A 15180-nucleotide genomic window follows, 5' to 3' on the forward strand; every position below is an offset into this window, starting at 1 on the left:
CACATCACTGAAAAAACAAAGAAAGTATATTTGTTCAAGAAGACTGTTGCTGCATAGCATGGCTGATAAATAAACAGCTGTAAAAACTGATCTTAAGAAATTGAAGCATAGATCTAGTTCTGCAGCCTTATCTAGAATAATCTGGTCTGCAACGGCCAAAAAGGAAATTAAAACTACTCACAAAAATTAGAGGCAGAAATCTCTAAGGAATCTTAAAACAAATGACTACAATGAGCCTTACTGCTATTTAACTTGATTTCCATGTAGTGGTGTATCTAGAAACACCGGTTGATAAAAAATAGGCTAATTCAAATTGTATTATAGCAAGCTGGTTGATTTTTTTTTTTCTTTTTGCACGAAACCCTAAACATATTTTCTCCGGACCGCAAATCCCATCCGTTTTTGCATTATGACCTCTTTCCAGTGCACAAAGATTCACTCACATCATATTCTCCCTGTGTCAGCCCTCCCCCTCATGCCTAATGTATGTTCAGAGAGTCAAACACGTGTCAATAATTTATCGAGTATTCAAATGGAGCTTTATGGCCCAATTATGTTGATGCTGCCGCCTGTGAGAAAGAAAAATCTGTTGTGAAAACTTTGAGGGGAAAAAGACTCTCAGGATTGGAGCTATACTTGGCCTGCTGGTGACATTCACACAAACAGAGCCTGTTTGTTCTGTTGTGTGGTACTGGACTGGCAATAAAGCCAAGCTATCAGGAAATGGAAGGAAGCAGGGCCAAGACTCTTTTAAACTTGTCCCGTGTATGTGCTCAGACGCCGTTTTGTATTTCCTTTCTGGATTTTAAAGGCATCCGAGTATGCCTGTGACAAGGGCGGCTGGCACTCCGTGGCCACATTTGTACCATGCCAGATATAACGGTCATCATTTCTTATTCATTGACGCTCTGCTGGAGTCCCTTGACTACATGAGCGCCACGCAGTAAAAATCACACACAGTGTCGTTTCTGAATAAAACACAAAAATACTAAATAAATTAAAAATAAATGTTCCTACACATCATTCTCATATCTCAGAGGATTCCCTTCTATCACAGGGTTTCTGCAGGATTTTTAAAAACCAACATCAATTAGTGTATTGAGATCAAACAGTGCTGAAATGATGCATTATATCTGGGTTTTTATAAGCAAGCTATAACTACTAGCTGCTCACGATTATTTAACACAATTATTAAAAGTAGACTAAAAGTAGTCTATTCATTATACTTAACAACCAAACAAACAAAAAACTTAATCTTAATTTTTGGGGATTTTCCTGAACTTTAATTATACTTCAAATGAGCAAATGAAATAAATAAATATGAAGTTAATTAAATCTGCCACAGTCTGGTGGGGAGTGAATTTGGACTTTTATGGAGAAGCAAAAGAACAGGATGTGCTGAAAGGCAAAACGGGAGATTTATTGAAAAACAGACTGTGGCACAATAATCGTTTTATCAGCACGGCCCCAGAGCCTCTTTGGTGGTAATTCATCAATACTGCTTGAACTATAACTGGAAACTAGAGCGCTTTCTTTACCTAAACTGTTGTTGCTTTCCCACCAATTCTACAAACTCATATTCAAGTATCTCATTAGAAAGATTACACATTACAAAACTTATTCTTGCGTAAATTAAATTTAGAAATGAGCCCCTTTCTTTTAGATGGCCGACAAAGCTCATCTTGATTCTCCTTCTGCCTCCTTATGTGTACTTTTTTCGTTTCCCACAGGTGTGAAAAGTGTGGCTGAGCTTACACTCCAGTGTTTGTATTTGTTGAGAAGGTCATGAGGATCAAGCAGCAGGAGGTTAACGGCCGCTGTGGGGATTGAGGTTGTTAAAAGAGAGTTAATTGAGCTTAAAGTGGACTTTAAGCACAATTAACAATTCCACCTTCATATTCTCGGACTCTACTAGAGGAGCTTTGCATGATTTACAGTTTAAAAATTTCCTTCTTTTTGTTATACTGCCTCCTGCCAAAAGAAGATTTTAACTGCTGGTGGATGGAGATAAAGGTTGGGACTCTCAGATGACCACAGAAGAAAGCTGTTGATCACTGACTCACAGGCGTTACCTGAACATATCCTGACTGTATTATTTGAAACTGTGGGCATCTCTAAAGTGCAACGTTTTTCTGGCATATGAAAAATGTTGGCTTTCGACCAAAGGGAAATGACCAGAACTGCATTCACGAAAAATTGCATTTACATGCAAAGTCACCCATCCAAAGGCCTGGTTTAAACTTGTAAAAACCCTCATTTATAAAAGACAAGAAGGAAAATCCTTATAGTTCCCCTTTAATAAACAGGAGAATTATCTTCGCTGTGAAATGCTAAGGTTTTGTTTCTGCAATCTCAGCCTCTGACACCGACTGCACTATTTCTGCCAGGAACTACCAGGAAATGGAGATGATCCTCTTCCTTGCACTTCAGTTCATTTCAGTTTCACCACTATCTCATTCTTAGTTTCTGTCTACAAAAGCAAAAATATTTCAAAACTTTCTAAATTTATAACAGCTTCTAAGGTTTTTTTTTAGAGTACCTATACCTAGGGCTGTGCGATATGACCAAAATCTCATATCCCAATATAAGAATTCTATCGTCCAGATAACGATATAAATCACAAAAATGTAACATTTTCTTTAAATTCTGTGAATCTCGGGCAGCTCGACTTACGGGAAGTGTTTCCAGCTGCGCGTCATGTAGCTGGAGTCCAGTGTTTTAACAGATGCATGAAACTACACATTTTCAGACATAAGTTGTAACAGCCGCAGTTTTCTTTGTGAGTATTTATTACACAGCGTGCTGCGGGGAAAAGCCTGTTCTAACGTTTGAGTCTAAGGTTTATTTTTTAGCACCTGGCGGCTCTTTTTTACTTCTCATCCGTAAATAATCTGCTCTTTCACGTGATTCAGTTTATTTTGAAAAGTCTCAACAGGATCTTGAGCTTTATTGTGAAAGGTTTATGTGGAACATAAACAAGCGGACACGCGATGGTTTTACCGTCGTTGCTGCTAACCACAACGCATAAAAACAGGCGCTTGTCCGTCAGTAGTGTCGTTATATAAAATATAAGAGAAAGAGAGACTTTTTAGTGGGGATAGGTTAATTGGTTAATCCAAATTGCCCATAAGTGTGAATGTGCGAGTGAATGTGAGTGCGAATGGTTGTCTGTCCCTGTGTGTTGGCCCTGCGACAGACTGGCGACCTGTCCAGGGTGTACCCCGCCTCTCGCCCTATGACAGCTGGGATGGGCTCCAGCGCTCCCCGCGACCCTGAAAAGGATAAGCGGACGCGAATGGATGGATGGATGAAAGAGAGAACTTTAAGAAATTAATATAGCCACTACAGGGACCATCAAAACGATGAAAAAATATTGCCGTAAACAGTTTATTTTGCGACACCACGAAACAAACGATAGCGTAAAATGAAACGATAGATGTTTTTATATCGTCATCCGATATATATCGTTATATCGAACAGCCCTACCTATACCTATAACAGAACACAAAATAATGATATAGTGACAGACATGCACATATGCCTGTAAGACACTGACATACAGGTTTATAGGCTATACAAGGCTTCTTCTGTCAAGCAGCTGTTCAACCTACTCAGTCCATTAAGCCTCCATTTGTAATGCTGACCTTCTTCTCTGCTTCCTGATCGGCAGTGAAGGAAGAGGAGGGAGTCGCTGATCTGCGACGACACATCTTTCTCCTCTCCCTCTCTTTCTCTTCTCTCTTCCCCTTCTCTTTTTTATTATGAATATATTTAACTCTGAATTTTGCAACCATGCTCAAAAAGTCTCCCTTGGATATCAAACACTGCTTATATGTCCCATTTAATAGAAAATATCCTTCTTGTCAATTCCTAATACAGTTTTATTCCTGTAATATCAGCCTTTAACCCCATCTGCATTGTCTCTTCTAGTGTATCCACTCAGAATTTTTGCATTGTGGAATAAATAATATTAAGACTTCTTTGGAAATCAAACATTCTCTGCATCAGCCATTATGACATATGGAGTTCCACACAAATTTATTCTGGGGCCTCTACTATAATACTATATACTACTGTCTACAGGAGTTTCCAAGTTAGTTTCTTGGTTGTTTCCAATCAGTCTACTACCACTTGAGACAGTGTTAGCAAGCTCCCACTGCTTCCTTGTGCATTAAATAATACAGTATGAAGTGGCAGGTTTTGTTTATTGCTACTTTTTGTCTTTAATCCCCACAGTTGTAGTTCATATATCAACTTGTATCAACTGTGACTTTTTTGTTTTTAGATCAAAGCTGAAGACTTCACTTCGAGAACTGTTGACCTCTGGTACTGTCTGAATGCAGGACAGCTTGTTACTGCGCCGCTGTACGCAAGCAGTGTGAATGTCTCCATTGTAAGTTTAGATGTGCTACATAAATAGAATTTAGTTATTTATTTCTTATTACATTATGACTTATTTGTACAAGCCTAAAACAGTTAAACACAGCGGAGCAACATGAGGAACTCAGGAGTTAAGGAGGAAGAGTTATTTAGACATTACGTGTGCCTTTTCACTGACTTGAGAATACTTTTTTTTTTCACCTTCCACTTTTTACCAAATCTTTACGTTATTTAGATGTCTGGCCAAGTTCAACATCTTTTTAAAAAGCATTACTGGGTGTTTACACACCGTCAAAATCTTTAGATGTGGTTTAACCGGAAGGTCGCCGGTTCAATCCCCAGGCTCTCTGTCCTGGTCGTTGTGTCCTTGGGCAAGACACTTTACCCTACCGCCTACTGGTGATGGCCAGAGGGGCCGATGGCGCGATATGGCAGCCTCGCTTCTGTCAGTCTGCCCCAGGGCAGCTGTGGCTACAACCGTAGCTGCCTCCACCAGTGTGTGAATGTGAGAGTGAATGAATAGTGGCATTGTAAAGCGCTTTGGGTGCCTTGAAAAGCGCTATATAAATCCAATCCATTATTATTATTATTATTATTATTATTATTATTATTATTATAACTGAAATACTGTGGTATTTCTGAGGGTCTGCAGAAAAACTGGACAAAAATCTGTCTATTTAAAACCATTGAACATTATTTGATCATTAAAACCTTGAATTAAACTACAAATTTGATTGCTTACTTGTGAGTGAGAAACCCAGGAGGATTTCTTTATTAGGCTTACTAAAAGGAAATGAAAAGTACCTGCCAATGGGAGATTTTAATAACCTGGCAACCGTAATTTTGTTTTTATAAATGGCCTTTAAATGAGCTGTAAAGGATAATTTAATTATTCACTAACCATTAACACAACCTTTATTAAAAGGTGCCCCGTTGGTGAGTATTTCCATATAAAAACAACCTAAGGAGACACTGTCAGTGTCTGCCTTTCAGTGTGAGCTGTATATACTGACATTAATGCAGCCACAGATGGTTTCAGTGACCATCAGTGTTAAAATAAAAGGAATAAAAGGCCCTAATGTAGCCTTAAATGCCAGTTAAAATTCGAATGATACCACTCTGTCTCAGTATAATGTATATAGAGTGCATGGCTGGCTTACCATGTGGTAGTTTATGATCTCTTGCAGGCTTTCCCCGCATTTTTCCAAGCACTCCTGCACAGAAAATAACAAAAACCAGTCTTTAACTGCACAATACATCCAGAAAAATTCTCATAATAGTCTCACGCCACAATAGTTTCATTTTTGTGAATAAAAGAAGCAAATAAAATCTGTCAGAAACTAAAACCATAATTTATATGAATTCTGCATGGAAGAAAATAAAAAGATCCACAAAGCTAAAAGTAAGTCTAAGCTGGTTAATGTCACTGAGCTGTACCATGTACAGGAAAAAGAGCTATAATTGCAGGACTGATTCATGCCATTTATTTTTATTCGTTTACAATGGAAACTACAAATATGAACAAGGCTTTAATAAGAAACTCACAATTAGTCATACAGTTGAAGCCAAAAAGGCTTTTAATAGTACTTAATGTCAGTAGCAATGAAAACAGTTCAAGACGCCGGAGTCGTGAGTCGAGCCAAGAAGTAAGTTTCCAGGCCTGATTTGATCCTCGCTGACTAATCTGTTAGTAATCAGGTTTGTTCACACAAAAACAATGTCCTCCTCGGACATTAGCTGCTTTTTGAGGCTAAAAAAGGCTGATTTTTTTTTTTGGCTGATTTTTGAGGCTAAAACCTTCCACAACCATATCGACTAAAAGACAAATGAGGCCAATAATACCAGATTAAAGTCTGTGATGGATAAAACCGAGGCTTTGTTTCAGAATCTCACCGAGATCATTACGTCCTTCTTGCACTGCTGAGACAGATCCCGGATGCCGTTGACAAAGAGCTTGTTGGCGCTGACATAGGCCTTTCCTGCTTCGATCATTCCACTGCATAGCTTCACCAGCTGTGGACAGAAGACAGACGAGGGGTTAAATGAAAGATGTTGAAGCTTTCAACACACGCATCGTATTAGCAGGGCTGTAGTTCAGCTTAAGGAGATGACGATGGGCAGGCCTTGTATATCAGAAAGAAAAGAATCTGTATAAGGCCAAGGCCTAAAAAAAAAAAAACTGGATTCATTTAAGAAGGAGAGGTCATTTTAACCGCTCTGAGCAAGTCTTGAATGGTCAAAAATAAAATAAATTAAAAGAAAGATGTTTACAGCCTGGCACAAAAATCAAGGTTGAATTTTTGATATTATCCATCTGGACACTAGAGTCTGAGGTATAACTAACTTCAGTCACAGGTGTTGCAACCACATCCGCGTGTTCACTTGCACCATCTAAGGCAGGGGTCTTGAACTCCAGGCCTCGAGGGCCGGTGTCCTGCAGATTTTAGATCTCACCCTGGGTCAACACACCTGAATCAAATGATTAGGTCATTACCAGGCCTCTGAAGAACTTCAAGACATGTTGAGGAGGTAATTTAGCCATTTAAATCAGCTGTGTTGGATCAAGGACACATCTAAAAACCTGCAGGACACCGGCCCTCGAGGCCTGGAGTTCGAGACCCCTGATCTAAGGGTTTTAAAAGCGATGGTGTGACAGCAACCTATCAATCACAACTCGTTAGCCAAAGACTATATCTTGGATACTTCTCCTCTCAAATGTTGACTGAAATTAGCAAATAGGCCTATAAACAGAGATTTACAGAGATCACAGGAGAGGGCTGTTTTCCTATAAATATCCTATAATAGTTCCAGTATCTATTATTGTAACTTGACTCTCTGCAGTATAACTCAGATCTAAAAAAGTAAAGTTTATTAAACAACTTATGATGGATAAACTGCAAATAAAAACATGCTATTTTCCCTTAAATGCTCGTCTAGCAAACCTCAGATGTGATGAGAAAATCCCTGCTCATGCAGTTGCACATGAATGGGGATGCGACCTGGCCAGCCAGCAAGCAAAATTAGCCTTTTCTGGTCCATCTTTCAGTTTCTTGTAAACCTAGCGAAGCATTTAATCTCAGGTTTTATCATTTACAAATATATGTACAAGTGTCTTTTTATCTATTTGCTTTATTGCTAACCTATAATAATTCAAAGAAGGGATACTGTTTGTTTATTTTATATGAATTTGCTTTTGGTTATGTTAATTTAAGTTTTAAAATTTTAGTTGAATAAAAAAAAAGAAAATTCTGGATTGAAATCTTGGCCTGGTTTTCATATGGTGTTTCCCAATTGCACAACATCGAATGACAGTTTTGCATATGAAGGTGTTGCAATGAAGACCTGCCTCCAGGTATCCATGAAGAAGAGTGTTGATGAGTTTGAGCAGGGTTAGTAGAAAGCCAGTTGACATCTAAAGAGCATATCGAAATTACAACGTTAAAATAAAATCATGGCAGCGGCATCGTGTTTGAGCGGTTAACGCTGTTGCAATACAGAAACATTCCTGGCCCAACCTGCAGGTCAGCTGGGGCCATCTATTGAGTTTGCCTGTGTGGGTTTCCTCCAGGTGATCCTCCCACAGTCCAAAGACTGGATTGCGGGTGTTAAAATTATACTGCATGTCCATGCATGTCTCTTGAATGTAAATAAAGATCGCACTTTCTCCCATGTGTCAACACCTATGTGGTAAATAGAAGTCTGCTTAACATGAGGCTCCGTGTGACCCATCACTGAGGTACGATCCACGCTTAAGGCCAGCGGTTTTTATAACTCAACATCACATGCTCGAGTCACAACACTCAAGCTTTTGTTTCTCTGCGTTTTCAGCTCGTCATCGCACCTGAGCCCCAGACGGGAATGGAGTCATCCAGCTGCATGTGTGCTGTCTATCCATCACCTGTGTTCACATATGGCAGTGTGTGCAGGTGGGCTCCGTATGTCAGCCCCTGACATCAGCTAGCCACCCTGCACGCATGTAAAAGAGCCAATGTTATCCAGGACTGGATAATGGACAGCAGACACCGGCAACTCAGCATGAATGTTTTTGTGCATTTCCAAGAACATTTTCTCTGTCAGCAGGTTTTTTCTGTCTGCTATAACGGCTGCTTTGTTTAGCTTCTGGTTTCATGAGAGGAAAATTAATCTCTTCTTATTTTTCACTCTGTGTTCTAATGCCAGGTTTTCTGCTTTTCAGCACCCGTCTTCTCCAGCAAGACTCATTTCCTCCCAGCTGCTAACCAGACATGAATCTGATGTGGCCTTTTCTTTGGTTTATAAGCAAACTCACCATTAGCCTAGCATTATGACTGAAAACAAGGCTTTACCTATCCTGCTATTAATAATATTAACAAAAAGCTTGCTAAAGCTCACCAGACAGCCAGTCTGCAGCACTCCCCATAGATTTGCAAAGAGATTTGTGTAGAGATAGACTGAACAAAAGTATAAAATTGCTTCCTGGTCTTAAAAAAAAGAAGGGGGGACTAAAAGTCCCTTAAACTTGCATCTCCCAAAGGTCTTTAAAAGCCAGAAGGGGATAACTTCAGAGCCATCAGCTCTCTTACTCTGTGCCCTCTTTAAATGCTTTCCTGATGACTCTAGGTGCATAATCACTACTTTCAAATCATACTGAAGTCTATTTTGCAAATTCTGATTATGATGGTGTCAGAAAGGAGGATTTGGTTCAGTTTCACAGTCAGCTCCACCCCTTAGTGCAGCAGAAACAGGTGAACACCTCATCACAAACCAATGGGAGGCGGTAGCTGAGTCCATCTTTCATGCGGTCTATGAGTCCCACACAGGCCTAGAAACCAGTCGTGTAGTCTCCAATAAGCTAGTGAGTGGTTGCTGGCTAGGTGTAACTGTTCACAAAGACAGTGCCACATCAAAAATCTCCTTGAGATTGATTTGCTGCAGTCACCCGTAATTTGCCATCAACTCACAGAACAGGAGTAAAAACTATAACACAAACCACAAACAGATATTGGTCACCATCAAAGCAAAAGCTGTGCCTTAGTCCTGCAAGCCAACCATTCAAAACAAGCTGGTTGCAGAGTTGTAGGGTTTCAAGGCAGGTCTGCAATGTAAACTACAGGTGACCTCAACAATCCCAAGGTTTTCCATGCAGCACCGTATACTTCTTTGCAACTAATCTGACCCAGTGACTGCCAGCAATGTCCAGTACTCACTTCTCAATCAGTAAGGAATTACACACTTTTCTGTCCTCTTGTGCAGCGGTCCCCAACCTTTTTTGCGCCACGGACCAGTTTAATGTCAGACGATATTTTCACGGACCGGCCTTTCAGGTGTCGCGGATAAATACAACAAAATAAAATGATATGACCAAGACAAAAGCTGTGGTATTTTGTAAATATAATAATAAATGCAAATTCACTGTGTAATTGTGTAACTTTTTTTAGCAGCATCCTCCTGAAATGTGCCAAAAACACTGAGAGTAACATCCTCCTCTCTGCCCCTTAACTCATTCACTGCCATTGACGTCTATAGACGTCAATGGCAGTCAACGTAAGTTGAACTGAAGCCCACCAGCAGTAAAAGTAGACCTGCAAGGAGGTGCAGGGTTTGCGCACGTAAGGGATTGCGCAGTGAGACAAAAATGTGGTGCAAGTCTTGTGAGTTAATACTCTCTGGTAGCTATGGTATGGTAACGCGTAAATATTTATTTCAAAATAAGACACACAACGACAACACGGAAAAAGAGCCAGGGAAACCGAGTTAACGATTGAAAACCCTGAAAACTATAAATTTCACACCCAAGCCTCAACTTTCGGTACGAAAGGACTCACGGACCGGTTTTTTCAAGTAACAAGTAAAGTAAGGGATTACTATTGCAAAAAAGTAATCCGATTACTGTAACTTTCCTGTTAGCACGCTGCGTTACTGTGTTACTAAACCGCGATTTTGTTTGTGAGAGTGTCTCATGACAATGACGTACGAGCGCGTGACGTCCGTGGCAGCAACAGACGTGTGCAGATCAACATGGATAATATGGAGCGTGGGAGAGAGTATGACCATGCAGCGTTTAATGCTTGGAAGTACTGACATTACTTTGAGTTTGATTCTGTAAAAAGTGACAAAACATTAGCATCTGTGAGTGTAAGTACAAAAACATATTTTATTTTATATGCTGGAATATGCAGAAAATATGTTTAAATGTTAAACAAACCTTTTTCTACCTATATTACCCAAATCTTATCAGCTAATATTTATGTAAATATTTAGATTCACGTAAGAAGTTAGCTTTTTATGCAATTTATTATTTACCATTTTACTATGCAGTCTTATACAACTGATGATCAAATTTCATGTAAGCCTCTTTAGAGTATGTTGATAGTTAAATGCATCTTTGTGAAGACCCTGGTAGATGAATATTAAAAATGACAGGAATGCCTGTGGTCTGGTATATGAACTAACAATGGAGGTTCCCAACAATGATGGCAGTAAAAGAACAGCCTGATTAGCGCTGGCTCTTTCTGACACATGCAAGTCAGAGTCAGGGTCAGGGTTAGGTTGAGAACAGCACCAGATGGACCTGTGACAGGAGCATTACAGCTGGAACATCTGGATGCCTTATTACAGGGCAACTGCACGCTCTGAAAGCCATGCAGTCTGATGTTTTCTGTAATCCCCATCTTGCACTGCTGCCACGTCACGTTTCAGCAAACCTGAACTGAACTCTTCAACTGGGCCGAGCAACAATACCCCGTCCATTATGCTAGCAATGTTAGCACTAAGGGATTAGGCACTACACAGTGATATAATCCTGTGTGTAATAGGCAGGCCGTGGCTAAGGTCTGCCTGTGACAAAATGTGGAAAGAGACCAAAATTCCTCTTTTTCAGCCATTAGTTCTGCAGTATTTCTACCAATCAGGGCTGCAGTCAGTGTATGTTTGCAAGGATTCCCTCATTAATAATTAAAAACATAAAACATGGGATAGGCTTCTTTGGCACACTAGGTGGGCTTCTCCAAATGTTTCTAATTTACAACAGAGTTTGGTTTTTTAAAGGGGAAAAAAAGATGATTTTATACTTCTGCAAATGTGCAAACTGAGATATTTCTGCTAAAAATATAGTTGAGATGCTCTCATGGAGAGAGGTGCATGCACGGCTGTGTAACTCTGTGGATGGCAGCAGTGTAAAAGATTGCTTTGCTTCACTTTTAAACTATCCAAACACGCAGTTCTGATAGTTCAGATTTTAACATAAATATTAACAAAATATTGACTTTTAAGTATAAAAATTCTCCTTGTAAGAAAAAAAGAGAAAAACAGAAAATAACTTGTTTTTTTAATCTTCCTAAATATATGACTGGCATCATTTAGGGGTCTGATTACAAGCGCTAAAGGCGATCGTGGCTCAAAGAGTTGGCAGTTCGTCTTGTAACCGGAAGGTTGCCGGTTCGAGCCCCGGCTCGGACAGTCTCGGTCGTTGTGTCCCTGGGGAAGACGCTTCACCTACCGCCTACTGGTGATGGCCAGAGGGGCCGATGGCGCGATATGGCAGCCTCGCTTCTGTCAGTCTGCCCCAGGGCAGCTGTGGCTACAACTGCAGCTTGCCTCCACCAGTGTGTGAATGAGTATTGGAATTGCAAGGTGCTTTGAGGGCCCCGAAAAGCGCTATATAAATGCAATCTATCATATATATATATATATAAATAAAAGAAACTGTCTTTACAAAGTCTTTCAGAAAAATCTGCAATAGAGATTTCTAATTTAAGAGTTTCAGATCACCTTTTTGATTGAATTTTAAGGGAAAAAAAATCACAATCTTTAAGACTGGACGATTTAGCTGAAAAAATGTTGCAAGTGAACGTTTAGTATCAGCAATCTTACAGCTTGCCACACTGACACTTAATGCCATGACCTCATTATGTTTGCTTTTCTAAAAAAAAAAAAAACCACACACACACCAAAAAACGTTGGTGCCCCTAAGCTTCATAAAACCGGACTGGCTTCTTTAAGGCGGCAGGTCTTGTGCCTTCAGGTGTGCTCGGGGCTGAGTTTCTGTTTCATTTATTCTGAACACGTTTTTGAAAAAGCTATTGAAACTTGGCCTGGTTTCTGTTTACTGCTTATAGAGCAAGAAAAACAAAGCAAGTACTGACAGCGTGGACTGGGAAAACTGAAAACATTATAGAACGCTTACTTTGTTTATCCAATATTGTTTTCAGTCTTTCATTCGCAATAACTTCTTTATGGAAAGAAGCAAAGGCAAGACACAAGTAGAAGTAAAAAGAAAGCCCACAGACATAAATATTAAGACAATTTGCACTACATTTTTCCCTTTCACAACATCTTACAGCATCATCTTTGTATGTTAACTAGTTAACTAGAAGAACCGTCTTACCTTATCTAGTTTTGCCTCGATCTCCACCACCTCTGTTTCTACCTCATCAATATTCGCCCTGAAAAATAAAAGCAGGAAAAATCCATTATTACACGTGTGGTAATGTGTAACAAATTGAATTATGTTAACTTATTGGAAAACAGTTGATCTGCAATAGTCTTATTATTCCCCACATTCCCAGAAATGAAACAGAGTTTTGCGGAGCCAGGCGAGACTCCGGGTGTGTTTTTAATGAGCAAGACGCCATCCTGGGAGCAGCTCAGCTCTGTCAAAACAAAGTGATAGACATGGTCTCTCCGCAGCGAGGGGAACATAGCTGTCTGGCTCATCACACAACCCCCAGTCCACCTACTCACTGTCAACACTGAAACCGCACCCAGCCGCATCTGGAGCTCCCCTCTCCACCCTTGAGAGATGTGTGATTTACACCCAGAGGCAGCATGACACAGGCCTTATGAACACCACTCAGAGGCTCCTCCGCATGCTGAGGTCATGTCAGAGTATGTGCGCTGCAAGCACGTCTACGTTCACCGCCCTTATGTGCCGCTCATCTGTTACGGTATGTGCTTCCTGTTGCTGATGGTTTAAATATGATCTACAGCTAGCTTCTTCATGTAGTCACATTTTCCAATTTTTAGCGTGAACCCCAGGGATGGAAATGTTGGTCAGTCGGTCAGACTGGATCTCTTGTTCCAGGCAACACAAATATCCAAGCAGCTGTACAGTTATCTATGAGGCCTAGAGCACACACACTGTTAAAACTTGGCTTTACCGCCAAATACCAGCAGAACTAATTACACCCAAATTCTGTGTTTGGCTGAGCACAGCTGATTTGTCCTGTTTGGGATTTCAAATCTGGGAGAACTGGCTCATCCAGTGGTAGTGTGCAATTTGGAAGTGCTGTGTGTTGAAGTCTTCCTTCACTGTTAATGATAAGGACTTGTTGGATGCCTGGTTGCTCAATTTAACCACCTTTACAAGCAAATGTGCATTACTGCTCACCCCTAAAGACTCAAAATCGTTTGTTGCTTTAATGCACGTTGAGCCAAAATGAAAAAAGGGAGTGACGTTTTGGAATTATCCAGTGGAGTTAAAACGCACAAGGTAAGCATACAAGTCAAACTACCATTAGCATCAGTCTACCCAAGCGCAAGCATGTCTGCCATCTTGAGCCGCCCGTCAGAAATCTAATGTGTTCATAGTTGATGTGAATATCTACAGACTTAGAGGGAAAGCAGTAAACAACAGGTGTTGTTTGCATGGCAAATTTGTATAGCAAGGTCGAGATGGAGGGCAGGAGGTGTGAGAGCGAGGGAAAAGAAGAAAGATGTCTGACAATTCACACTTTTTTTTTTTTTTTTTTTTTTTTTTTTTTTTTTTTTACACACAGGACTCCTTTTCCAAATTTTATATCAATGTTGTATTACGAATCGCACAGCAGCTCCATCAGATTGCAGTCGTGGCTGGCAGAATAGACATCTCCGACTCATTTCTTCCTCTCTGGCCACTGGTGGATTAATCCGCTTGAACAAGCTCATGGGACGGAGGATGGCACATGTTCTCCAACCCCCACAGCTTCTACTCCCTTAATATGGAACCGAGAGGATTGGGGGAGAGAAATGCTCCAGAGAGGAAATGTCTGTCAAAAGCTCTAACTCGTGCAGAATGGAAACATGCATTACCTAAATAATCAATACCATATTATTCCACATGTGGACACGTGCTGTTGTAACCTCAACTGATCTCCTGCTGAACGGCTCTGAGCCCAACCACGCCCAGGGATTATTTGCCAGTGAGCGAAACTGTTTTCATTGCTGATGTCATTTTAGAAGCTGCTCTTTTTAAAAAATGTGATAGTGCAGCGCTTAGCAGGCGCTCGCTTTTCAAAAGGCTAGTTCTCCTCATGTGTTCATGGCTCCAGCAGTTCTTGGGACTGATTTTAATGTCATGTTTTATTTGCAAATGTCCACAGAAGAGTTTAGATGCTTAGGGTGGGGGTTTTTTATAATAATCGACTACTTGTGAGTTATTAAGAAACGAGATAAGGTTAAAAATAGATAGCAGCTGTTCTAGCAGACTTGCTGCCCTAAAAAAAGTAGTTAACTTCTCAGGGTGATTGGTGAGGTGGATCGTGAGGTATATTGTATTTTGGGCCATGTCTGCTGCGGTAAAGCAACAGATGAACCTGAAGGAGAAGCTTTTGATTTACCAATCCATCATGTTGTAACCCTCAACTATGGTCATGTGCTCTCAGAAGTAACCAATCTCATTATTTTGGAGTAACCAAAACAATGAGGCTGTTGTGAGAAAGGGTGCTTGTGGGAAATGTGATTATGTACTCATGCTTTCATTTTTTCATTGTAGGTAGAGAGGATTAGAAAGCTATGCTTAAACTTGGGTGATTTTGTTTAGAGTGCTGAAGTGGGGAAGACCGC

The 15180-nt window shown here is 40.3% G+C and overlaps 1 protein-coding gene across 3 annotated transcripts in view; it reads right to left on the minus strand.

Moving 5' to 3' along the window:
• Positions 1-15180, minus strand: part of acap3a (ArfGAP with coiled-coil, ankyrin repeat and PH domains 3a) — a 70173-nt gene that overhangs the window by 29852 nt on the left and 25141 nt on the right. For 2 of the 3 annotated variants that reach the window (XM_082518918.1, XM_082518917.1), the window contains exons 2-4: positions 12746-12803; positions 6274-6393; positions 5541-5594 (exon numbers count right to left, since the gene is read on the minus strand). In XM_082518918.1, the coding sequence (XP_082375044.1) occupies positions 5541-5594; positions 6274-6393; positions 12746-12803 (232 nt within the window). Of the gene's footprint in view, positions 1-5540; positions 5595-6273; positions 6394-6724; positions 6807-12745; positions 12804-15180 lie in introns of those variants that run through there. The other variant, XM_082518919.1, reaches the window with a different exon arrangement.

The sequence above is a fragment of the Aulonocara stuartgranti genome (genome assembly GCF_965226115.1).
Source record: "Aulonocara stuartgranti genome assembly, chromosome: 20".
In the NCBI taxonomy this organism is placed as follows: domain Eukaryota; kingdom Metazoa; phylum Chordata; class Actinopteri; order Cichliformes; family Cichlidae; genus Aulonocara; species Aulonocara stuartgranti.